General features: G+C 46.8%; 1 protein-coding gene across 4 annotated transcripts in view; it reads left to right on the top strand.

The window, feature by feature from the left end:
• RERE (arginine-glutamic acid dipeptide repeats) overlaps positions 1–24,327 on the top strand; it is a 266,319-nt gene that overhangs the window by 129,353 nt on the left and 112,639 nt on the right. For 3 of the 4 annotated variants that reach the window (XM_068158322.1, XM_068158320.1, XM_068158321.1), the window contains exons 4-6: positions 5,937–6,042; positions 7,900–7,996; positions 12,185–12,289. In XM_068158322.1, coding sequence (XP_068014423.1) covers positions 5,937–6,042; positions 7,900–7,996; positions 12,185–12,289 — 308 coding nt within the window. Of the gene's footprint in view, positions 1–5,936; positions 6,043–7,899; positions 7,997–12,184; positions 12,290–20,896; positions 20,978–24,327 lie in introns of those variants that run through there. The other variant, XM_068158324.1, reaches the window with a different exon arrangement.

Genomic DNA, 24,327 nt, shown 5'->3' with positions numbered 1-24,327 from the left:
GGGAGGTTCAGGTTGGATGTTAGGAAGAAGTTCTACACAGAGAGAGTGATTGCCCATTGGGATGGGCTGCCTGGGGAGGTGGTGGAGTCGCTGTCATTGGAGGTATTCAGGAGGAGACTTGATGGGGTGCTTGGTGCCATGGGTTAGCTGTTTGGGTGGGTTGGATTGGTTGATGGGTTGGACACGATGATCTTGAAGGTCTCTTCCAACCTGGTTTGGTTTATTATTACTCTAAATACAGATGAAAGATCAAGTGCTTGCTGCAAATTCTCTGTGAGTCTGAAAGTGGCATCTGACTATCTGCAGCTTTTCATATGTGAAGGTGTGAACAAAAAAGGGGGGAAAAAAGACAAGAAGTAACACTCTATGAAGTAGGGACACTTCTTTTGTGTGCACATGGTTCTAAAATAAATTGTCTACCACAGAAGTTGGCGCCTTGACACCTCTGCTCTAGTCTGCTCTGTAAATGACATCTCCATATTTAGAAAGCTGGCTGAGAAAATAGCATGTCTAGGAATCTCTGTGCAGGCAGGGCTGGAAATGTGGAAAGCAAGACTCTGACAGGCATTCTGTGTGTTTAAGGAGGTGCAATCTTTAGGTTAAAACCCAGAGAAGCACCTGGGTTGGAGGGGAGAGACAGAACTGAAGGTTTTTTTAATTAAGATGAAGCTTTTAAATGAGTTGGCCCAAAAGCAGCAATCATGGTAGAGAGAGGTGTTTAGGAAGGGGACCACATCACCACCACCTACCAAAAAAAGCACACAGCCCAAGCCCAACCACCACCTCCCACAAACCCCACAGCCAAGTGGCCCAAACCCAACTGCTGTCAGCAGAGCACAGATCACTCTGCTGTATTTTTAGTTGCATCATTGTCTGGAGACTCTTCTGTGAGAAGCTACTTCACAGAATCACTGAGTTGCCAGGGTTGGAAGGGACCTCAAGGATCAGCCAGGGGGGTTGGAACTAGATGATCCTTGTGCTCCCTTCCAACCCTGACTGATACTATGATACCCCCCTGCTGTGGGCAGGGACACCTCACACTAGAGCAGGTTGCCCAGACCTACATCCAGCCTGGCCTTAAAAACCTCCAGGGATGAGGCTTCCACCACCTCCCTGGGCAACCTGTGCCAGTGTCTCACCGCCCTACTTGCCCATCTTGGTAGCAGTTGTCTTTGCTGTGTCCCTCCTGCACAGAGGCTTTGAGTTGTGCCATGTCTGAGATCTGTGATTCAGGGGAAGAGGAGCACTCACCATGGTGCACCATGGGCTGCTCTCTGTTTGGAAAGCTATAGAATGAGTCTGCTCACCTTAAAAGGGGGCCTACAGGAAAGCTGGGGAGGCACTTTTTAGCATGTCAGGTAGTGATAGGACTGGGGGGGAATGGAAAAATACAGAGATGGGTAGATTCAGATTGGATGTTAGGAAGAAGTTGTTCCCCATGAGGGTGATGAGACACTGGCACAGGTTGCCCAGGGAGGTGGTGGAAGCCTCATCCCTAGAGGTTTTTAAGGCCAAGCTGGATGTGGCTCTGGGCAACCTGATCTAGAGTGAGGGCTCCCTGCCCATGGCAGGGGGGGTTGGAACTAGATGATCCTTGAGGTCCCTTCCAACCCTGACAATTCTGTCATTCTAAAAGATAAGTGCATTGGCCATGGTCAACTTTCCTGTCTGTTAGCTGAGAGTTGAGGTGGTTTAGCCTGGAGAAGGTTCCAGGGAGACCACCTTGTGACCTTTCAGTAGGTGAAGGGACCTACAAGAAGGCTGGGGAAGGCACTATGTATAAAGCCATGTAGCAACAGGACAAAGGAAAATGGTTTGAAACTAGAGAAGGACAAATTTCAGAATGGACATTTCATTACCATAAGGGTGGTGGAACACCAGGACAGGTTGCCCAGGGAGGTGTAGAGGCCCCATTCCTGGGGACATACTCCAAGTCAGGTTTGATGGGGCTGTGAGCAACCTGCTCTAGTTGAGGATGTCCCTACTGTCTGCAGGGGGGTTGGAGTTGATGAGCTAGTAAGGTCCCTGCCAACCCAGAGCATTCTATGATTCTATCATTTATAGTTCATTTAAAATTCCCATTCCAGAGAGGTCAGGTTTGGGCAGTTAAAACCCTAGAAGGTTGGTGTATGCTGTGGCTTCACATCTGCACTTACACCATTTGGGTTGAATGTCTCTCTTTATCGTCTGCTTTGGTTCTAATTCTAGCTTCCTCTTTTTCTCTGCAGTTTTTAAAGGTAGATTGGTTTTGTTTCAGAAGTGTAGTGAAAGAAAAGCCACTTCTCTGTGTTATGAAACCCAAATAGTTCCTTCCCCCCTGACAATGCCTCACAACACTATGATCAACCTGAAGAAGTCCCCACCAGTCCTGTTGGCAGGCTGCAGGGGTAGGCAATTCATCATTTCCCTGCAAACTTCTTACATTCAGCCAGCCTCCTGAAATTCAATCTCGCTCCCTCTGCTCTTCCTGATTGTGAATCTGATTTCAGGGGAGGAAATGTTGTTCTTTTGCACTGTGCAGAGTAACTGCAGGTCTCTGGAACAAAACACAGCAAAGGGAACAACTGAGACATTCTGTGAGTGTGAGAGGAGCATTTCAGAATGGGAAATGAGCACCTTCCCACCAGCTTGAAATGCTTGAGCTAGCAAAAGCTCTGTGCTCAGTGTAGCTGCTGTGCTTTCCTAAGGTATGGGATTTTAGTCTGCTGAGATGGTAAAATACTGCAAACCATGGGAAATACTTGGTCTGCCTTCGCTGTGTGTCAGTGTGTGAATGCTCCCAATAAGCTCTTGTGTAATCCCCTGCCTGCCACTCCATTCTTTTTAACCCATACTGGGGGGTTGCAGTGAAGCTTCCAGGAGACAGCAACGAGCAAAAATCTCTTTGCATTGACTGAGTGACAAACTGGGAGGGCTTTTTTTGGGAGCAGGGAAGAGAATGAGGTGGTCCCTTACAGCAGTGGAAAAATACCTCACTTCCAACCACTGATTTCTTCTACCCAAGTGTATCTGAGTGCTTTCTGAGTGACCTTCACCTCATCCCTGTGCTGCTAAAAGCTCTGTGCTGTTCTGTGGTATAAAAAGAAACGGAGACAGGGAAGCTAAGTGATTGCATCACCATCTCCTTTACTGTCTTGGCCTAATTCACAATAAAACTGTGACCTCTTGGCTCACAGCTCTGCATGATGCCAAGGCAATGAAAACATTTGACAGTTTAGATGCCTCTCTAATCCCAATGTGTGTATGCATACAGGATTTACTGTTGCACAGAATTTCCAGAGCTCTTTTTGCAAAGCTGCCCCTTGTAGCAGACTCACTGTAAGGTTGCCCTAGGAGGTTGCATCCATTCATTCCTCATTTTCCACCTTTGTCCTCTCCATGAGCAGCTCTTTTTTTTTCCACCAAGACATAGCCACTTGTTTCTTCTCAGAGCTCTCCATTGGCTACTGGTGGTTGTTCAGACTTTGGGTGATTTGGGTTTATAGATTCACAGAATGGTTTGGGTTCAAAGGGACCTTCAAGATCATCCAGTTCCAACCCCCCCTGCCATGGGCAGGGACACCTTCCTCTAGCCCAGGTTGCTCAAGGCTTCATGCAGCCTTGCAGGGAGGGGGCATCCACAGTCTCCCTGTTCCAGTCTCTCCTGTTCCAGTGTCTCACCAAGATAAGCACTTGGAGATGAGCACCGTCCCTGGCAGAGCACAGGGCAGATTACTGCTCCTTTTCCTTCCCTTGGTGTGATTTGCTGCTCAAAACCACCACCACCGGAATTCAGAGCTGTCTTCCTTCCTATCCCCATGTCCTCAGGGCTCCTTTACAGTGCTTCTTAGAGTGCTGTATTAGTTGAAAGACAGCAGACTTCAGTGGCACAAACAGAAGAGAAAATGGAAGCATTAGCTGTTGGTACTTGTTGTAAATTGCCCTTATTCATAGCTACACTGCTCACTTACCTGCAAGTGAGTAGTTTTGCTGCTGCTTTCTGGGCCTTAGCTTCAGTTATCTAACACAAGAGGGATGCTCTCTCCTCTCAACCAAGAAATGCGAAGAGAATTGGGAGAGAAATGCTGGGTTGGTGTTTCCCAGCATTGCTGCATGCAGGTTTTGTTAGCACTAATGGAATTTGTAAACTCCTTGGAAGAGGATAGCAGAACAACTTTAATGTTTAACTTTTCTTCCCAATTCAGAGACTGCTCCAAACCCTGCAGTGCACAGAGCTTGGTTTTGGGGGGAACAGACAAGTCTGTGTCCATGTTTTTGGAAGGGCAGACAGCAGAGATCAGTGCTGCCTCTCAGAGTTTGTCCCTTGGATGTTTTTTCCCGTGCATCAGACAAGCTGCTCGTCTTGGGCTGCAAATGTATTATTTAAAGCAAAAAAGCCGTGGGTTCAGGTTCCTGCGGTAGAGCACCAGTGCTCTCCAGTAGCGGAGCAGATGGGCAGTGGAAGGGGTGAGTTAACGAACTCTTCTCTGGCCCAATGCTGCCACTAGCAGTTGCTGTGTGGTATTACAGGAGGCTTTCATCAAAGCCTTCCACAAGTGCCTTCAGTGGAGGCATTTTGGTGGCGCTTGTTAAGCAGAAGGAGTGGAAATTGCCGTGACGATCGGTTGATGCGAACAGCAGAGGCGGTAAGAACTTTCTAGTCCAGCAACCTGTGATTTAACTTGTAAATGTAAATGTTTTAAGAGCAGTCTTAGAAGGGTGTAGAGAACTGCAGACCAGGGGAAAAAAAAAACCAACTGGTGCTTGCAGCTGCCTCATGACAAAAGAATGTTGATTTCCCTTCAGGCTTTCCTCCGGTTCAAGTGCTTTGGAGTAGTAGAAAGAATTGACTACCAAGGGTTTCAAAGACAAGCTGAAGCAAAGAGTCTGTAATAACTCCATCTACAAATTCTCTTTTTAAGTGGTGTTTGCATTTTAGTTTCCTTCCAAGAAGGAACAAACTTGAGTTTCAAATGCAGAAGGAACAAACACTTGAGGAAGATGTTGTGTGCGAGTTCTGCTGCTGGGTTTGTGACGGACGTGAGCAATCAGAGAGCCTTTACTTGCTGGGGTTGAAGTGCAGCATCCTGGTTTCTTGTGTGAAGAACTGGAATAAAGAACACTTACAATTATGTCTGAACCCATCTGTCCTTGGGGAAAAAAGAAATCTACTGTCTCTTGATTACAGCCGTTAAGAATGGCTGCACTGAGTGATGTTTGTACTGTGATGCTTTTTTTTTTTTTGCTGTGTTGGGCCATAAATACCTCTGGGTTACAGAAATTACCAGACTAAGATAGTGCTGCATGAGGCCAAACTGAAGGGGGCCTACAGGAATGCTGGGGAGGGACTGCTCAGGATCTCAGGTAGTGATAGGACTAGGGGGAATGGAATGAAGCTGGAGGTGGGGAGATTCAGACTGGATGTGAGGAGGAGGTTCTTCCCCATGAGAGTGGTGAAACCCTGGAATGGGTTGTCCAGGGAGGTGGTTGAGGCCCCAGCCCTGGAGGTGTTTAAGCCCAGGCTGGATGAGGCTCTGGGCAGCCTGATCTAGTGTGGGGTGTCCCTGCCCATGGCAGGGGGGTTGGAACTAGATGATCCTTGTGGTCCCTTCCAACCCTGACTGATACTATGATACTAAATTCCTATCTTTTTCTGATCCCTGCCACATCTTTCCTTGGGGTGGTTTTTCTATGAGTGAAAAGATCAGTATTCCCTAGCCAGATAAAGAGATGGAGCTGCCCCATGGTGCAGGAGGTTCTTGTAGCCTTTGTCTGGTTTGAAAGCAAACCTGCCGTTAGCACATCGTCCTTGTTTTGTTGTCTTAGAAATGTGCTTTCTTCCCTTTTGGGTCTTACCTCAAGTTTTCTTCAGTGTGAAAATGAATTTTCTGCTGTAGAAGAGTGTCAGATGTGGTCTGATTGCCTTTTTAGTAATGCCTCCAGACCTTCTCTTTCAGAGCAAGCGGGACCACCTCCTCATGAATGTCAAATGGTACTATCGCCAGTCTGAAGTCCCCGATTCAGTCTACCAGCATTTGGTGCAGGACAGACACAACGAGAATGGTAAGTTAGGCTCTGTAGAGCAAGGCCTTCTTTATTGGACTCTGAATTTGAAGCAAGAACACTTCTGCAAAGGTATGTGAAGCAAGGACTGTTGCTGGAAATGATGTTTTAGAAGATGGATGATTCTTATCTGCCTCGTTTGTTCTAGCTGGTTTATATCCTGTAACCATAGCTCTGCTTAAATGCTGTGCTGTGTTATGCTAATGCCTTAAGAGGAAACAGAAAAGTAACACTGGATCCTTTGTAGTCCTTCTGGACAGTGCACTAATAACTAACTGGCTGAAGACCAAGCTGACAAAACTGTGAATATCTCTTATTGGTTGTGATTCTTCCCCAGTCTCCTGAGACCCCTGCTTTTTCCATTCATGCTGCCTTGCACCTCTGAACAGTCACTGTGATTAATATTGCAGTAAGTGATAGAACTGAGGCACTTGTAGCTGAATTTCCCCTGTTCTCTTTGCACAAAAACAAGTGTGATCCTGGGTTCAATAGAGGCAGAATAAACTTTAGTACATATCCCAGTGCCATTTATCTCTTGCCTCTAGGGGAGACATAACATTTGCTTCTGTTCTTCCCAGGAAAATTTCCTTGAGGCAACTTAAAATTTTGAAGATACTCCAAGGTTGAACTGTGGTGATGAAAGTTGATGCTTGAAATCTGGAGCTCATCAACTTTTTGGTGCATGACAGTACAAAGTTGAGCAGGTTTTGGGGTTCTTTTTGGTTGTTTTGTCTTTTTCTTTTTTTCCCCAGGCATAAAAGGTGGTTTGTGTGTGTGTGCTTTTAGCAAAAGCTGCACACGTTTAACATTTCTGTTAGAAACTCATTTGAAGCTTCCAACACAGGGATTATAGGCACAGTGTCAGGAAGTGGGCAGCTTTGATAACGTGGCTGCTTTTTCATGTCACGCTCCTGTGCATGGGGAGAAGTATTTTTGTGTGTTCTTCAAAGGCATTAGGAAGAAGTCATGGAGAAAGCTGTCTTCCAGTTTCTCCTTAACACTGAGAGTGTTCTTTAGCTGAACATGGCTGTCAGTGTTTATCTGGATGCCTGGACACTAGGCAGTTGGTGCTGTCACTGTTTTGATGAAGATTTGCTGTTGAACAGGCCAAACAAGCAAAACTTGAACCTTTTCAGCCAGAAGTCGGTGACAAATTAATTTGCTTAATTCTTTTCACCTCGGAGTGGCCAGTTGGAAGGGGTCTGTGGATAAGATGTGTCACCCAGTATCCCTTTAGCAGCTCCTTACAGTATCACAGTATCACTTAGGTTGGAAAGGACCTCCAGGATCATTGAGTCCAACCTATCAACACAGACCCCATGACTAGACCATGGCACCAAGTGCCACGTCCAATCTCCCCTTGAACGCCTCCAGGGTCGATGACTCCACCACCTCCCTGGGCAACCCGTTCCAATGAGGAATGACTCGCTAGGTGAAGAACTCCCTCCTCACCTCGAGTCTAAACCTCCCCTGGCGCAGCTTGAGGCTGTCCCCCCTTGTTCTGGTGCTGGTTGCCTGGGAGAAGAGGCCAACCCCTTCCTGGCTACAACCACCCTTCAGGTAGTTGTAGAGGGCAATGAGGTCACCCCTGAGCCTCCTCTTCTCCAGGCTAAACAATCCCAGCTCCCTCAGATAGGACAAGGGACAATTTGGGTGTAAAAATGGGGATCAGGTTATTTCTGTAACCTCAGGGGCACATAAACAATGCAAGTGTTTGTCATTTGAACACTGAGGGATGTGTATCTGAGAAACATCCTCCAACTTCGACCTGTAAAAAAATAACCTACAGAATGGCCCTGCTGGATGCTTTCAGGCCACAGCTAATGTGTGGTGGTTTGTGTTTTTGCTTTCTGGCAGACTCTGGACGAGAGCTTGTTATTACAGACCCAGTTATCAAGAATCGAGAGCTCTTCATTTCAGATTATGTTGACACTTACCACGCTGCTGCCCTCAGGTAAGTTGCAGAGGATGTGGTGCAGTGTCTCAGAGGCTGAGGAGAAAAACCTTACTGAGTGAGAGAGGAGGGGCTGCTCGTTCTGGTTTGGTGTGGGGATCATTAACATACTGCTCAGCTTTCTCCTCAGCTCCTCCAGTAATTAACTTGTGTTATCTGTTCTCATTCAAAAAGGAGCTGTAATTCTACAATCTCTTTTTAATCTCAGTTAATCAATGTTGCTCAGAAGATGGTTTCCCATCATTGCCAATTTGGGTTGCTGCTAGTTCCCGCAGAAATCCAACCCTGCCCTCCTCCTCCGTGTTTGATTTCACTCCTAACAATAGCAGCTCCCAGTGAAGTGACTGTTAGTGTGCTGCCCTGATTAAATTGCGTTAAAGGCTTTTTCTCTGAGGCACTTGTCATTGTTGCAGCTGAGCTAAGAGCTCCATTAGAAACTAGCTGTACAGACAGGAGGTAATGGACCCCTGTATTGTTCTCGCTGTGCTCTGCCCTTCCCTGGAGGTTGCTGCTCTCTTGACTCACCGAGGTTTTAACTTCAGTGGCTAACCTCTGGGTAGGCTGAAGGGACACATCAGGACTTCACGAGGTTTTCAAAGGGAAGGAGGGAGGCACTATTTTTTCAGCAGATTTTCAGCATGCCAAACATGCATGGATATTGTCAGAATGCAAATTGAATAATCTCCCTGATAATAATGCTCAGATGGTGCTTCACTAGAACCATCTGGAGACAGTTTTTTTTCTGTTCAGAGTCACTTTGCTGAAGCCACTTTACTTCAAGACAAACTAGCTGCAACTTCTGTTCCACGGGTGGAAAGATGTCTTTGATTTACAGATTTAGACTGTTTTTAATAAGCTCCTGCAAATTCCAGGGGTGTGCTAGCATCTCATGAAATTCCACAGTGCCTCTGCTGAGGTACAGGAGGTCACCTCCCGATTTGAAATCGTTGTGTGCTCAGAAACAAGCTCGCAGGAGTTGGGCTGCCTGGCTGGAACCAACCTTGGACATCCTTCTGCTTTAAGAACCTGAACTGTGTGCATGGAATTTTCCCTGGGAGCTTTTTTAACTTTTCTACAGCTTTTTTTTTCTTTAAAGAAGGAAAGATAAAAATGGAATCAATGTGTGCACCAAGCAAACATAAAAAATAACCTTCTCTTCTCCCCTTGCAAGATGTGAAGGCTGCTGAGAGCCCAAGCTGATCGGTTCCTCAGCCTGCCTTGTGTTTTAGCTGCCTTCTTTTTGTTTGGAAGTGCATACCACAGGCGCCTGTCAGCTCACTCTTTGGTGTCTCTTTGCTGGCATATGGTTTCTCTGCTGTCTTCTGGATTGTTCATACTTTGGGTAATTCAGACAGGCTTGTAGATGACATCTAAAGATGCTGATAACAGAGAGAATGTACTTTTGCAGGATAAACATGGTATTTCTGCTGAGTCTCTTCTAGCAAATTGGGATTAATAAATGTCAGTAATTTTTCAGGGTATGAGAGGAACAGAAGGGGAATTGCACGTGGTGTTCCTCCAGCTTGAGAACATGGAGTAGGCAGAAGGTATTGTGGTGTGTGAAAGGAGAGTTAACACGGAATCCTGATCTATTAGAGGATTTCTCTGCCCTCTGCTAACAAATGGCTTTGGCCACACAGTGAATGAGTGACAAGCTGGGAAGTAAACTGAGATTGCAACTACCAATCTTCTGCTAGAACTATAGGAGGAAAATATCTTGAAGATACTTGTAGATCCCCATGGAAGTGTGTGGTGAAAGTGATGTCCCTGTTAGCTCTGTAAGATGCAGTACTGCTGTCTGAAACGCTATGAACAAACTGTGCTGGCAAATGCTTATTAGCTGTTAGATGAATTGCTGAGAGGAAAGAGTCTTTTTTTCCCCCAATACTTTTTAAGATGGCAATTTCATGTGAGACACCAAACCAAGCCCCCCTTCTCGTGGGCTAGGAAAACAGCTACAGCCACCAGGGATGAAATAAATATCAGAGAAGAAGTTTGTCTTGCAGTGTTTCTGTGTGACGGCTCAATTATGGACCTTGTTAATGTTCCATTACAACCTGCCCTGACCTGTGCAATATCCAGTGTTGCTTTGTCCTTTGCCAGAAAGGCAATTGACTGAGAATTAGGCAATCATAGGGGCAATTACGCAGCCTCAGCTCACAGGAGAGCCCTATCGATTTTGTCTTAAAACTGTCGCCGGTTTTCTTCATCCTTCAGCCTTCTGCTGTGTTTTCCTCACCTGGGGTAGCCGATGTGTATCAGAGAGCTCATGTTCCAAGGCAAAGTTCTTAGCGGCTGTTGATGGGGAAGCTGTTCCCAAGTGCTTTACCATGAAAAGATTAGGGAGGGGGGAAGGAAGCTTGGCATTTCAACTTCGGAGCGCAGTTTGTCAAGTGTGCAGGGCTTTTAAGCTCTGCTGAGAACAGGCAGACATCCACTGATACTACAGGCAAGACAATTATTCTTCTTGCTGTATTTGGTGGCAATAGCACTTCATTCAATGTTAACCAGGGCTGGCAAACCTCTTTGTACAATGTTAAATAAGCCCCATAGCAGCTTATTTATAATAGCAAATGCTGTTCAGTAAATGCAAGTGAGAGGAGATGCCATCTGTATTAATGCTAGAAAGCCTGACACTGGAAAAGAGCAAAACCTTGTGCTTTGTTTATTGCTTTGAATCAAGTTGAGATCAAAAGCAGGAACTCTTTAGCTGTCTGGCCCATTTGTCTCTGCCACTTCTGCTCTGATTTACTTGGTGGTAGGCAGCTGCAGTGTGTTAAATGACAACACAAAATCACAGGATCATTAAGGTTGGAATCATAGAATGGCTCAGGTTGGAAGGGACCTTAGAGATGATCTACTCCAACCTCCCTGCCCTGGGCAGGGATGACTTTCAACCACACTCAGCCGTTCAAAGCCTCATCCAGTCTGGCCTTGAACACCCCCGGGGAGGGGGCACCCACAAACCCTCTTCTGTGTGTTGCTTGTAGTCATGAGGTCTTGAGTGACAGGTTGGACTTGATGATCTTTGAGGTCTTTTCCAACCTTATTGATTCTATGATTTCCCCCCACCTTTTAAATGCCCTTTGGTGTTTTACTCTCATGTATGAAAGGAAGGAAGAAATACTTCATAGTATCAGTCAGGGTTGGAAGGGACCAGGAGGATCATCCAGTTCCAACCCCCCTGCCATGGGCAGGGACACCCCACACTAGATCAGCCTGGCCACAGCCTCATCCAGCCTGGTCTCAAACACCTCCAGGGCTGGGGCCTCAACCACCTCACTGGACAACCCATTCCAGGGTTTCACCACTCTCATGGTGAAGAACTTCCTCCTCAAGTCCAGCCTGAATCTCCCTACCTCCAGCTTCATTCCATTCCCCTTAGTCCTATCACCTGAGATCCTGAGCAGTCCCTCCCCGGCCTTCCTGTAGCCCCCTTCAGATACTGGAAGGCCACAATGAGGTCACCTCAGAGCCTTCTCTTCTCCATACTGAACAGCCCCAACTCCTTCAGTCTGTCCTCATAGGAGAGGTGCTCCAGCCCTCTGCTCATCCTTGTGGCCCTTCTCTGGACACCTTCCAGCACCTCCAGATCCCTCTTGCCATAGGGGCTCCAGAACTGGAGGCAGTACCCCAGGTGGGGTCTCCCCAGAGCTGAGTACTTGTGTGTTTGGAATTTGCATCGTTGGGGTTGCAGCCTCGGTGAAGCTTTGCTTTGTGATTGGAAGTGGTATTAAACTAAAGCTTCATTTTAGGTGGCTAAATAAAAAGCTGACTTCCCCAATAATGTGCATAGCAGAATTTTTGAAGCTTCCTCGGGGCTGTAAATGTAATAGGGCTGTAAAAAACTTTGCAAATAAGACATTTTCAGGATGGTGTTTACAGGATAGATATTCTTCATTACTCTAATTAAATTTGGGCTCCTCGGGACTGTGTGCTGGCTGAATGAGAATTAATGAATGTTTGCAGAACACCATCTGAGACACTGTAACTGAATTTTCTTCCTTTTCCACCATGGGAGGATTCTGCATGGCTGTTTGTTACAGCAGGCTTTATATTTATGATGGTTTAGACATTTATGAGAACACAAGGATGTCTGTGGCTTCTGCCCAGATTGCAGTGGCACTTAATTAAAATAACTGTTATTCAGGATAGAGCTTTAACACCATTTCCCCCTCTTTCTTTCAGAGGGAAGTGTAACATCTCCCATTTCTCTGACATATTTGCTGCTAGAGAGTTTAAAGCTCGAGTGGATTCATTTTTCTACATCCTGGGCTATAATCCAGAGACAAGGTAAGTAAAATGTTTTTTACCACAAGCCCTACCCCCTAGATCTGGGCCTGTAGGAACAGTGAAGGGAAGAAAAGTTACCATCAAGTGTGGTGTTGATTGGAAGGTGGTGTGGAAGGGAGTGTGAGGGAGGAGAAGCTGTGAGTGTAGAGGAGAAAAATTAAGAGTGGATAACAAAGTCGTGCAGTGAGTCACGACATCAGGATGTGTCTGTGGGTAAGCCATGAACTGCCTCAAAACCGCTTTCCAGAACTGGGGAATTTTCCCTCAAGGTTGCACGCATTATCAAGAGTTTTCTAGCTGCCTCCCTGGCTGAATGCACCCCCCTGAAATGCTTTGTTAAAATACCTTTGCACTTTCTCTAGTGAGCAGTGTTGGAAATGGACCACTTCTAAGAAAGCAAAGGGAAAGTTTTGAAGTGTGCTCATGTCCAAGCGCTCATTTAGGGTCCTGTAGCAAGAATTCTTGCTGGCCCAGAGCAAATGAGAGTTACAGAATGAGTACCTATATTTGCAGGAGGTATGTTCAGCATGCTCTTCCATTTCCTTCAGTTTCTCTGGGAGTTGTCCAACCCATCTTTACTCTCTGGCTTTGGAAAGCAAAGGTGATGATAGAATCATAGAATTGTCAGGGTTGGAAGGGGCCTCAAGGATCACAACCCCCCTGCCATGAGCAGGGACACCTCGCACTAGATCAGGTTGCTCAGAGCCCCATCCAGCCTGCCCTTAAAAACTTCCAGGGATGAGGCTTCCACCACCTCCCTGGGCAATCTGTTCCAGTGTCTCACCACCCTCGTGGTGGAAAACTTCTTCCTAACATCCAGTCTGAATCTACCTATTTCAAGTTTTGCTCTGCTCCCCCCAGTCCTGTCACTACCTGACACCCCAAAAAGTCCCTCCCCAGCTTTGTTGCAGGCCCCCTGAAGACTCTACCTTCATTATTTTTTCAGGTCCAAACCATGGCTTCCTTTTTCCCATCTCTGTAGTTCTAAAATGCCTTATAAATGAGAAGGGAAATCTCTCAAATGCCAACCTTAAAGAGTTTTGTTTTCTGGGGGTGTATTTCTACGAGCACTTGAGTAAAATACTAATGATGTGGAACAGGGCTCAAGGACTGTGCTGGCTGAAGGCTGGTTTGTTTCTTTCAGTGCAGAAAACATCATTAGCTCTGGAGCTTGATTTCTAGAGAGCTTGTTGAGGAAAGTACTGGTTTAAGTGGGGATTAGATTGGTGTGTACATAATGACTATTTCAGTTGTTACATGGTGGATTTTCTGGTTTTAATGGAGATATGAATCTCGATGCTTTAGGGTGTGGCCAACCACTAACTGCCTGGGTTAGGAAGAACCTCCCTCTGTGGGTATATTGTTGTCTAATTGTCTCTTTATGAGGCTTCCTGTACCTCACTCTGAAGTGTTTTGAACTGTGCCTGTCTGAGACAGGGCATCAGACCAGGAAATCTCCCTTAATCCACCCAGTTCATGTTCGGTGTTGTCAGTGGAAGTCCCTAGGAGGCAATCTTGGTAGTGTATGGTGCTGAGCCCTGGGAAAAGGAGCATGAAAACACGGAGTGTTTTAAAGTAGTGTGTTAAAAGGGATTTGTAACTCTTTTTGGATCAGCCTGATGTGGCAGGGTGTTTATGGAGTGTTTCATGATCTTCAGCACCGTGCTTCACCCCCTGTATTTAACTCTTGCATCACTTTGCCTCACTGCATTTTGGTTTTGAAGGTGTAAATGCCATATGAACTACATTCATTTGGGGCCACCAGGTTCTGTGGTTAATGAATGATCTCTCTTATGAAATGCCATCTATGGGAGCTGTCAGTGCAGTTTTAAACCCACTTTCTGTGTAGAAGTAGCTGTTAATTCTCCCAGCTATTAGTAAATGACTGAGCCTGGAAAGATCAATGAAATGACAAAGCACAGCACTTAGTGACCAGCTAATTACTCAGACTTGCCAGCTCTCAAATAGTGGGTGGTTCACATTGGTTACAGCCAAGGTTTTAGAATAGAATTGGATTAACCAGGTTGGAGAAGACCTTTGAGATCATCGAGTCCAACCTATTACCCAGCACCATCTGATCAACTAAACCATGGCACCAAGCAGCCCATCCAGTCTCTTCCTAAACACCTCCAGGGATGGTGACTCCAGCACCTCCCTGGGCAGCACATCCCAATGGCCAATCTCTTTTTCTACGAAGCACTTCTTCCTAACATCCAGCCTAAACCTCCTCTGGTGCAGCTTGAGACTGTGTCCTCTTGTTCTGGTGCTGGCTGAATTTTTGAATTCTAACTTTTTCAAGTCTGTATTTTGGCTTGGAACTGGAGGAGGTTTAGAATGAAGGACTTCAATTTAGGTTACTTCTTTGTTTTGTGAACTGTGTGTTTGCTGCTGCTTTGGAGGTGTTCCAGGCCAGGTTGGATGAGGCCTTGAGCAACCTGGTCTAGTGGAAGGTGTCCCTGCCCATGGCAGGGGGTTTGGAACTCGATGATCTTCAAGGTCCTTTCCAACCCAACCCATTCCATGAGTCTATGAATACCTAACTGTAGATTTGTTTTGCTTTTAGAAGTCAAAGCATTGTAACACATTCCAGGACAACCTGTTGGTGGTGGGTCTATGAAAAGAAAACTTTGTCTTCGATTTGATCTGCAGCTCTAATGTGTTGCTTTGGGTTGGTTTGTTGGGGTTTTTTGAAGTATGGAAAGGATGGAACATGTTGATGGTACCCTGAAGTATGTTGTAGGTAAGGTTTTGAGAACTGCAGTGTGACTCCTCAGCTGACTTGTGGAAATGTACTCTCTTAGACCAAACAAACTGGAGCTGTGGGTTGCATCTTCAAGAGAGATTTCTGTTTGAGGGATTTTATTCTGTCTTTGGTCTGAGTTGCTCAGGTATTATTCTAGGACTCTTAAGAGCAGCTTGGTGTGTTGAGAGTCTGCCTATTTTTCTATGTTCTCATATATTCCATTTACAAAAGAACCTGCAAAAATCCCTGAGCCCCAAAACATCCCAAATGCTGATCTGATGGATGTGTAGGAAGAGGCCTTTTTGTTCTTGGAGCTTTCTGACTGTATAGATTTAGCTTGGGAAATACCAACCATGATCCTTCAATCCTTCTGGGGTCTGGAAGTGGTAAACCTGTACTTTTTTTGGGCTAACTTTGCCCTTTTCAGTGTGTATCCAACTGCTTGGGTTTGTTTTGTACAGAGTTCTGTACAAACTTACACACTGGCTTGGGAATTTTCACATCAGTGAGAAAAATCTGATTGAGGAATAAATCCCTCAACTGATCTTAAAGCTGGAGGCTGAGTGTTATCACCTTGAATAGAGAGTTAATCAAGCTAGTAACTAGACCTGAAATATGTTCCTGGCTCTCAAGAGTGTGAAATACCTTCTTTAAACTTCTATAGCCAGCTGAGGAAGAAAATTCCTTTTATGCTGAGTACTTTAAAATAATTAATTTCACATGTCCTCCGAGAAGTGACTGCTCTGACACTGACTAATTCCACCAGTGTGAAATCCCACTCCAACAAATGGCTGGTTAATTGTGTATGCCCTGAAATTAGTTTAGAAGCACTGGGCAAAGAAAAGCAGACCTGATGTACCCCTTCAGAAAAGGAGTAGCTGCAGCAGCTTGAGTTAAGCTGATGGTTCTGGTGTTTGAGTCAGAAATCAGCTCTGCCTGTAAAAGGAAGTACACAGCAAGGCTTGAGAATGCTGCTCAACATGCTGCTTAACCTCAGACAGCTGTTTTTCACCAGCTCACATCTTGCCACTCATTTACTACAACTCTGTTTACTACTCTGGCTGTAGGACAGTGCCAGATGTAGCTAATGTTAGCAAGAACTTCCTCCAGTCCTTCCTTTTGTACTCAGCCATCCTGAATAGAATAGAATTAACCAGGTTGGAAAAGACCTTTGAGATCATCAAGTCCAACCTATCACCCAACACCATCTGATCAACTCAACCATGGCACCAAGCAGCCCATCCAGGCTCTTCCTAAACACCTCCAGTGATGGGGACTCCACCACCTCCCTGGGCAGCACATCCCAATGGCCAATCTCTCTTTCTATGAAGTACTTCTTCCTAACATCCAGCCTTAATCTCCCCTGGCACAGCTTGAGACTTTGTCTTCTTGTTCTGGGGCTGGCTGAATTTTCTTAAATTCTAACTTTCTCAAGTCTGTATTTTGGCTTGGAACTGGAGGAGGTTTAGAATGAAGGACTTCGGTTTAGGTTACTTCTTTGTTTTGTGAACTGTGTGTTTGCTGCTGCTTTGGAGGTGTTCCAGGCCAGGTTGGATGGGGCCTTGAGCAACCTGGTCCAACCTATCACCCAACACCATCTGATCAACTAAACCATGGCACCAAGCAGCCCATCCAGTCTCTTCCTAAATACCTCCAGTGATGGTGACTCCACCACCTCCCTGGGCAGGTTGGACGTGATCATCTTGAAGGTCTCTTCCGGTCTAGTCCTAGTCTAGTCTAGTCTTTTGTGAAGAAGTTCTTCCTAACATCCAGCCTAAACCTCCCCTGACACAGCTTGAGACTGTGTCCTCTTGTTCTGGTGGTGGGTGCCTGGGAGAAGAGACCAACCCCCACCTGGCTACAAACTCCCTTCAGGGAGTTGTAGACTGCAGTAAGGTAGACTCAGAGGAATGAGTCTGAACTCTTCCTCAAGGATGCCCTGTGCCAAGTGCCACATAGACATTGGTAGTGCACTGACATGAACCTGGCAATCAGTTGTTTCCTCTTGGGAGTCAATAGGTGTGCTGTGAAGTTTTGCCTGACACATCTCTAAATGTAGGTAGGTTCAGATGCTGCTGAATTTTTACTTGGAAGTAGGAAGCATCAGAAACTCAACAACCTGTTTTTGTGGCTGTGCATCCAAATCACTCTTCTCCAACTTTGTTTTGCATTGTAGAACAAAGTAAACCCCAAGGCATGGGTGAACATTCTGAGCAGATGTTTGGGGACGACCCGAATCTTGTTTGTGGTTTGCTTGTCCCTTATTTTCAATCTCCTGCAGTGTTTTTTTGGGTTATGTTGTGACCTAAGCAAGTTTTGGTGTGTCTCTGAGAGGAGTGTACCAAGAGTGATGTGAAGGTGATTTGCTCCTTCATGTCTTACTATTTTATGTTGTCTGGAAGGGGTTTTCTGTTGAAAAACTGAACCAAGAGCCTCTTATTTGTTTTCCTCTCTTTAATGGAATTGGTGGGTGATGTCAAGAGAGAGGGTTCTGCCCCTTCACTCTGCTCTTGTGAGACCTCATCTCAAACACTGTGTCCAGTTCTGGTGTCCCCATAATGAAGATACAGAGCTGTTGGAGTGAGTCCTGAGGGGGGCCAAAGATGATCCAAGAGCTGGAGCAGCTCTGCTGTGGGGATAGGCTGAGGGAGCTGGGGTTGTTCAGCCTGGAGAAGAGAAGACTCCAAGAGGACCTTATCGCTGCCTTCCAATACCCAAAGGGGATCTCACAGGAAGGCTGGAGAAGGACATTTCATGAGTGTGTCTAGAGACAGGCTGAAGAGGACTGCAAAGCTCTGATTTGCTCTCTTGATCCTTTTGTCTGGTTAATTTTTAGCAGTCAGAATCTTTTGATTCTCTGCATGGAACAGTGCCTGGAGGGTGAAATGATGGTAGAGGTTTGAAAATGTATCCATCCTTCTGTCTCCAATTGGAGTCTGGAAATGAATTCTTCATTTTTCTTACACTTAGTGGAACATTCTGACAGTTTGTGGTGTACTTTGCTTAAATAAGACAATTCCTACAGCATATTGCATGTCCAATTTATTCTCTCAAATAGATTTAGCAATCTTAAATACAACCAGGAATCCTCCTGATGGGGGGAAGTCGGGGGCTGTTTGTATGGTATGCCCATGTGATGTGAAACAGATGGCTTCTGTATGTCTTACTGAATTACAGCAGAGTTGTTTTGTACCTCTCTTGTCCAGTATTCCCAGAAAAGCATCGTGGAAGATGCTGAGCACCCTCACTTTGCATCAGTACTGTCATGTGTGGAAGTGCTTTGCAGTTGATTCCTTCTAAAGAGGAGACAAGCTTTTCCCCACACTACTTAGATAAATGGATGTCTAAATTCCTTGAGTTGTCCTTGGACAGATGGGCAGAATCCAACGGCATGAGATTGAACACATCCAAGTGCCGGGTTCTGCACATTGGCCACAACAACCCCATGCAGAGCTGCAGGCTGGGGTCAGAGTGGCTGGAGAGCAGCCAGGCAGAGAGGGACCTGGGGGTACTGGTCAATGGTAGGCTGAATATGAGCCTGCAGTGTGCCCAGGCAGCCAAGAGGGCCAGTGGCATCCTGGCCTGCATCAGGAACAGTGTGGCCAGCAGGAGCAGGGAGGTCATTCTGCCCCTGTACACTGCACTGGTTAGGCCACACCTCGAGTCCTGTGTCCAGTTCTGGGCCCCTCAGTTTAGGAAGGAGGTTGACTTGCTGGAACGAGTCCAGAGAAGAGCAACAAAGCTGGGGAGGGTTTTGGAACACAGCCCTGTGAGGAGAGGCTGAGGGAGCTGGGGTTGCTTAGACTGGAGAAGAGGAGACTCAGGGGTGACCTTCTTGCTCTCTCCAACTCCCTGCAGGGAGGTTGTAGACAGGCAGATGATGGTCTCTTCTCCCAGGCAGCCAGTACCAGAACAAGAGGACACAGTCTCAGGCTGCACCAGGGGAGGTTCAGGTTGGATGTTAGGAAGAAGTTCTATACAGAGAGAGTGATTGCCCATTGGAATGGGCTGCCCGGGGAGGTGGTGGAGTCACCGTCATTGAAGGTGTTCAGAAGGAGACTTGATGGGGTGCTTGGTGCCATGGGTTAGCTGTTTGGGTGGGTTAGATTGGTTGATGGGTTGGACACGATGATCTTGAAGGTCTCTTCCAACCTGGTTTGGTTTATTCTAATAAAGGTTTATTCTGGCTGATACTGCCCTTACTATAGTTGGAATGCATTATTTCTATGTGTCCCCAGCTCTCATTATCTCTGAACTCAGCATAAAAGCTGAGAACTTTTTCCTCTCAGCATCATGTTGTGAACTTGAGAGCAGAACAACAGCAACAGAAAAATCCAGAGACACGTTTGAGCTGTAGCAGAGATGAAAGCCAGATACATTTGGCCTTGTAAGTGTTCTTGCTTAAATCAGTCAGCTGGTAAAGACTGGGTGACATATCTGGAGTAGTTTTTCTAGTCAAGTCTAGGAAAACCTGAGTGTTCTGAATGTGCTGCCTCTTGCAATATTTTTAGTGCAGAAGAGCTAAGCCCCCCTATCCTGTGTCTTAGGGAATGTCTCCTTTCAATTGAGTGAGCTTGGATAGCATCAAATAGTTTCAGCAGAGCTACAGCAGCTGAAATGTTCAAGTTACTGAAGGTTTGAATTATTGCTGCAGGATGATTGAAGGAGCCAGACTGTTTGTGAAGGCTCCCAAGAAGAAGGGGTGGGAGGTAACACAACGTGGGCAGCAAGAAAGGTGTATCCACTTGTGCTGTTAATACAACTAGAGTCAGAGAGTGGAATCACAGAATGGCTGGGTTGGAAGGAATCTTCAAGATCATCTAGTTCAAATCCCCTGCCGTGGACAGGGACACCTCTCACTGGACTTAGTTGCTTGAGGGTTCAACCAGCCTGTCCTTGGGTATCTCCAGGGAGAGGCATCTACAACTTCTTGGGCAACCTGTTGCAGCGTCTCACCACCCTGTCAAGTATTTCTTCCTCATCTCCAGTCTAAATCTCTCTTCTTCCACATTAAAGCCATTGCCCCTGGTCCTATCACTACAAGCCCTTGTAAGAAGTCCCTCTGCAGCTCTCCTGTAGCTCCCTTCGGGTACTGGAAGGTTGCTCCGAGTTCTCCCTGGAGCCTTCTCCATGCTGAACAGCCCCAGCTCTCTCAGCCTGTCCCCACAGGGGAGGTTCTCCAGCCCTCTGATCACCTTCGTGGCCTCCTCTGGACCCGCTCCAACAGCTCCACACCCTTGTGTCGGGGGCCCCAGAACTGGAAGTGTTCTCCTCTCTAGCATTATTGACAGGTAGAACAAGTATTTTTGTGAACCAGCTTGTTGCTTCCAATCAACTGCGTCTAAAACTGCAGAGCTGCCGGCTTTGCATCCGTGACAACCTCTGAGGCTCCTAATAATTTCGTTAAAAGCTAATCACGAAGTAGGAGGGGGTGGGGGGGGGGACAGCTCTATAGCAGCCCCTTGCAAAGGGGCGCGGGTTTCGCTTGGCGGCAGGCAGGGTTCGGCAGGCAGGGCGCAGGAGGCAGGGCGCGGGCGGCCGCGGCGTTGGCTGTCCCGGATCCCCTCGCTAAGGCCCCACGTCCCCGCTCGCAGGCGGCAGGAGCTGCGGAGGCTGCTGGAGAGCTCGGGCTGCCGCTGCTGTATTTACGGAAACAGCAGGGTGAGATTGATTGCGTTGCGAGAGGCTGTGTGGATGAGGGAGGGTCACAGCACATGCTCAGTCCTGTCAGTCCGAGGGCGAAGTTTCTGCGTTCTGCGTGCAGGCTTAGGTCACAGCACAAGCTCAGTGAAAGCTCTCTGAGGTCTCTCAGCCTGCATGTGCCTCCATTTTGAGTTGGTAGAGTGGAAAAGGCAGAGTTTTAGCTGTTAAGTAGAGGGTTCAGGAATACATCTAAACCCACCAGAGCCTGCCATAGTCATGGATGATCCATTCAGCCCCTGCAGGTAGGCTACATCACTCTGGCCTCCCCTAAACAGTGCTGATTTTTGCTGTGATTTGTGACTTCTGCAATGTTTATGAAATCATTTCATTACTCTTGCATGCTCCTCAGAACCTCGCAACCACAGCAGCTTTGCTCTGCAGCTCTTTGCCTGGTGCATGAGGGCACTGAGCAGGGAATCTGCTGCCTTAAGGGGTGCATGGAGCAAAACCGTCGAAGCTGGGTGGGCTTCTCTATTTATGCTTCTTGTTTTATCCCCTCGTGGTGCAGTTTGAATGTCAGTTGTGCTGTCTGCATGCCAGCCTTTTGGCAGGTCTGTAGGGAGCTGCAGAGGCGCTCTGCGGGATGCAGCCTTAACCAGAGTGGCTATTGGGGAATGTTTTGGGGCCTGCAACAGTCTGCAGAAGGCTACAGGAGGGTCGTGGATCAGCCATTGGTTGCTCTGAGGATGGGTGGTTCTCACTGTGATTGAGGGCAGGGATCCTGCTGCTACTTCCTCAACTATTAAGGGAAAAAAATAAATAGCAGCCAGCGTGGTTCTGCTTGCTCCTCAGTCACATGCAGATAGCACTTGTGCATCTGAAATGCAGCGGTGTTGTCTCTGCGTTGGGAAGCTGTCACAGGAGAGCTCTGTAAGCTGTACCCACTTCAGGTTTCTCGGGCTCAGAAGCCACGTTTTGAGACTGAGCTGACTAAAATAAAGGGCTTGGGCTCTGCAGCTCTGTGTAATGAGGAGATGGCTGCATCTGGGTTTGAGGTCCCTGTGGGACAGCCGTCGGTGACTTGTCACTGTTAAATGTAAAGGGGTTTGAGGGGACCTGAGTGTGGTGAATGGAGGCAAATCTGATCCTGCAGCATAGCCCCACTGGCAGTTGTCTGAATTTGTGCAGGGCTCGGTGCTGTTCTGCTGGGGCAGCTGCTGGCCTGCAGAACTGGTCTCAGCACCGTGGGGGCTGTTGCTGAGGGGAAGTACTTCAGTCAAGGCAACTTGTCTGTGCATTAGTGGAGTGTATTCAGTTTGAAGGTGGCAGGATGCTTTGTGCTGCTCGTAGTGACATCTCTGGAGCTTTATAGCAGAAGGTTGACTTTTAGCCTTGCACACAGAGTCACTCACCTGTGCTGTGTGTGTTACTGGGGCCATCTTCCTGCTCTTGTCAGGAGCTGAGGATTGAATGATGAATAAGACTGCATCGTTTTGCCCTGCTAGTGCCGCGTCTGTTACCTGTATGCTATCTGAAGTGTCATTCCCTTTTCCGTCTCTGATACCCACAGAGCATATAAATCAGGAGCACCTATTTGCTGTGGGTCACTGGCTGGTTTTGCCATTGACTGAAGCAAAGTCATGCTGATGATTAGAGAGCAGGGTTCCCTTGAACTTCAGTCTAGCTGAATCACCTCAGAGTTGAAAGAGTTGTCTCTGTAGGTCTGGGCTTTAGAAATATTCTTCTTCCTGATAAAGGAGCTACATGAATGAGTGCAGGAATGTGACACCACTCTGCAGGAATATGGGGATGTGACACCTTGTGTCCTTAATGTTTGTTTTAAATGGTGACTTAAAAGCAGAAGGGAATGCATTAAGGCATGGGGAGGGTACAAAGCACTCTGCTGCTTGCTGGTTTTCAGCAACAGTTTGTGCATGCATTTCAAAAAGGTTGGGAATAAGTGCCACTTCTTGGGGGGAAAAAGTGCCACTTCAAAACTTCAAGTGAAATTTGGTCAGGCTTATTTTGAACAGGTTGGCTTACAGGTGGTAAAGAGTGCAAACACTTCTAGGTCATAACAAAACAACCTGGTCGTCAAACGAAAGTATTGTGTTTGGCAAAGCCTCCTGCTGGAATAATAGGCCAAGTAAGGCATTCCTCACTTCATCACTGGCACTTGGGAGGTGATGTGGGCTCCCAGAACTCCCACTTGAAGGGTGCCTCTGGTGTCCATTCTGTGCCTGTGTGGAATCAGGTGGTTCCTGCTCCTAGCAAATGGATAGGTAGTTTCATTCCCTGCAGCAGGACTCTTGCCACAGGAGACAGTCGATGCTTTTGCTCCTTCAGACGTGCTTCAACACGAATGTCTTTCACCTGTTCTGTCACTTGTGGGGCTGGGCAGGCAGTTTGTGACAGAAGCAATTCTGTAGGTTTGGGCATAGGGGTATGAGACTGTTATACTTTTAAGCAACAACAGAAATAGACAACCAAACCCACCCCATAAAACCCAAACACCCCACCCCAAACCAACAAAGCCTAATAAGGAGTGCGGATCAACCCAAAAAAGCCCTTGGTAGGGAAGCAGGGCTGCCTGCTCTAAGTTCTGTGGTACTGACAAGAGACTCAGTGAACTGGAAAGACCCTTTCTCCTTGAACATGCTTATGCAGTTAATACTAAGGGTAAACTTTTCAGCTGTCTGGATGCTCAGAAGATTCCCACTGGTTCAGAGACTGGGTGGTCTGGTGAGTTAGAGTTCCACTAAACCCAACTTAGAGAAGTCACAAACATGTTATCGGAAGTGCTTGGGGTCTTTGTCCTTGGGATGAAGAAGTTGTGGCCAAGTACTTGGTATTTTTACTTCCCCTTGTCCTGGCTGCATTGTAGCCAGGTTTTTTCAAGGTTTAAATCAGTAAGATTGCTTCTTCCCCCTTCTTTCCTTCCCCTCTGCCAATTCTTTAGGCTCTAATTTGTTTTAATTAGTTTTGCCTTTCCAGATGTATAGTAGAACTAGGGGATATCTTCAGGTTTGTTTTACTCTTCACATTATTCATGCTTATCACCTTTAACACATGGTGGTGTTTCTCAGTGTATCTGCTGTTCCAGGAAGCTGGAGATTGCTGTTGGCAAGCAAGCTGAGAGTGGTAGATCATTGCATCTAACCTCGATGGAGCTTTGTGGGGAAAAAATTGACTGCTGGGCTGCTGCCTGGTTCCACTGTCCTGCATACAAACTGTGATTGTGCTGCAGGAATGGTGCTGTTGCAAGATATGGTCTGGTTTAGTAGTGAATATTTGCTCTGGGTACTGCCTGGCCCTGTTAGAACAGATAAACACTTAAAGCAACACAACTCCACACTGAATTCATTTAGAATAGAATAGAATTAACCAGGTTGGAGAAGACCTTTGAGATCATCAAGTCCAACCTGTCACTCAACACCATCTAATCAACTAAACCATGGCACCAAGTACCCCATCCAGTCTCTTCTTAAACACCTCCAGTGATGGGGACTCCACCACCTCCCTGGCCAGCACGTCCCAGTGGCAAATCTCTCTTCCTGTGAAGAAGTTCTTTCTAACATCCTGCCTAAACCTCCCTGGTGCAGCTTGAGATTGTGTCCTCTTGTTCTGGTGCTGGTTGCTTGGGAGAAGAGAC

The sequence above is a fragment of the Melanerpes formicivorus genome, unplaced genomic scaffold (assembly GCF_026170545.1).
Source record: "Melanerpes formicivorus ecotype bairdi unplaced genomic scaffold, bMelFor1.0.p_v2 SCAF_39, whole genome shotgun sequence".
In the NCBI taxonomy this organism is placed as follows: domain Eukaryota; kingdom Metazoa; phylum Chordata; class Aves; order Piciformes; family Picidae; genus Melanerpes; species Melanerpes formicivorus.
This window is presented reverse-complemented; position numbering and strand designations above follow the sequence as displayed.